The sequence below is a fragment of the Penaeus monodon genome, chromosome 21 (genome assembly GCF_015228065.2).
Source record: "Penaeus monodon isolate SGIC_2016 chromosome 21, NSTDA_Pmon_1, whole genome shotgun sequence".
Lineage (NCBI taxonomy): Eukaryota > Metazoa > Arthropoda > Malacostraca > Decapoda > Penaeidae > Penaeus > Penaeus monodon.
Window position 1 is genome coordinate 20,900,734 of NC_051406.1, and position 1,682 is coordinate 20,902,415.

The following is a 1,682-nucleotide window of genomic DNA, read 5'->3' on the forward strand; positions in this document are numbered from 1 at the left end:
TCCGTTGTGTATTTGTGAGTGATATTTTCACACAATTTGACCATCTCTTGCCTCCCCTTTTGTCTCTAACAGATGCAGGAGAACCTGGGGGCTGTTCGCCAGCGCTGGTTCTATGGTGGGAAGTTGCTGGGTGACCGGTTGCATGTGTGTGAATGCAACATCCAGCACAACTATGTGGTGCAGGCCATCATCACAGAGGAGCGGATGACGCCTGTGGATAGTTGAGGATGTGATTATGGCTTCTAGGGGAGGCACTTGCCTTTGTAATGCTTATGATATCTGAGGAGGAGGAGGAGCTCTGTTTCAATGTGATATTTCAAAAGTTTCATTTATTGTGAGTGATTGTTCTGATTATGATTTTTTTTTTCGAAAAGGGTTTATGTGAAATGAGTTGTAGATATGCTATAGGTAAGGAAGCTTTATTTATAGGTTTTGATTTTTTCTTTTATCATTTCTTTTCCTAATGAAGGGCTCATGGTATTTTTGCATGATGCCTTCCAGCTGATAATGTGTGAGTGCCTCAGCATTAATAAAAAGTTAGTAAAAAGGGTAAAGATAAATAAGCGAAGTTGGTAAAAAGGGTAAAGATAAAAAAGGGAAATATTATGCCCCAAGTAATAAGGGCAGTATAAAAGAATTCTTTTCCTCTCCCTTTCTTAACCACTCTTATCAAAATTCAATAAGTTTTTCTCTGAAAAAGAAAAACTGGGCTATGATTTTATAATTCTTTTTCATTTAATAATTTGTGGTTTGAAGACCTTGTTGAAGCAAGTCACACAAAATAATTGTTGATGTGGAGAAGGAAACTACCAGGCATAGGTAGATATTATAATATTCTGTGATCAGAATAGATAATATTAAGATGTAAAAAAGAACAGGTTCTTCACTTTCAAACATCAAAATATATTTTTTTTTATGTATGCAGTGACCAAAGTACTGTACTGTCATGTGGTCCATTATGAATATCATCATTGCCCAGTTAAACATGAAAAAATAAAAATAAGGAAACCGCACAGATATTGTTAGAGATTGCTGGTTTATATATCTCCTGTATATGTACATAAAACATTTCAGATTAATCATTGACATAAATGAGAAGAGCCTTTACTTGTGAGTACACACTGCTTATGCAAACAAGGGATAGATAGTTTATTGCAGTCATTTCACAGTATGATTCTCATCTGATCATTTTTGTAAGTGGCAGTGCTATTGTATTGTAGTTTTGGAGTGTTTTTGGATATATTCTCATTAAGTATTTGCCATGTATAATTAACTTTTTAAATGCAAGTTTCAGTTTGGAAGATATGTGCAATGAGAGTGACATTATGTTTTCACCTTAAGACACTCTTTACAAATCTAAAAAGAAAACCATGATGGGCCAAGACAGTATTTTCTTGACAACGCATTGGATTGGCAGTTTGTAGGCAGTATTAGAATGAATTCTAGTGGAGGGGCATTTTATAAGCTTGCATGCTGATACTGGGTCTTTTCTTAATATACTCTTTGATGTATTTGAGTGTGTGTGTGCGCAGCTGTAGAGAACATTTTTCACTCTTAAGGTGGAGCATCATTCTTTATAACAGGAAGATTAAATGTCACACAAACCATGGGAGTATGAAGATTATGGTAAACCACGATCTGTTATTCAGGTCACCCAAAAATAGAAATAATAGGCTTCAGCC

General features: G+C 35.3%; 1 protein-coding gene across 1 annotated transcript in view; it reads left to right on the top strand.

The window, feature by feature from the left end:
• Positions 1–1,682, top strand: part of LOC119586337 (ubiquitin domain-containing protein 2-like) — a gene marked incomplete in the record, with an annotated part of 10,562 nt that overhangs the window by 6,822 nt on the left and 2,058 nt on the right. Inside the window, 1 exon segment of the mRNA XM_037935050.1 lies at positions 73–1,681. Within this exon segment, the coding sequence (XP_037790978.1) occupies positions 73–225 (153 nt within the window).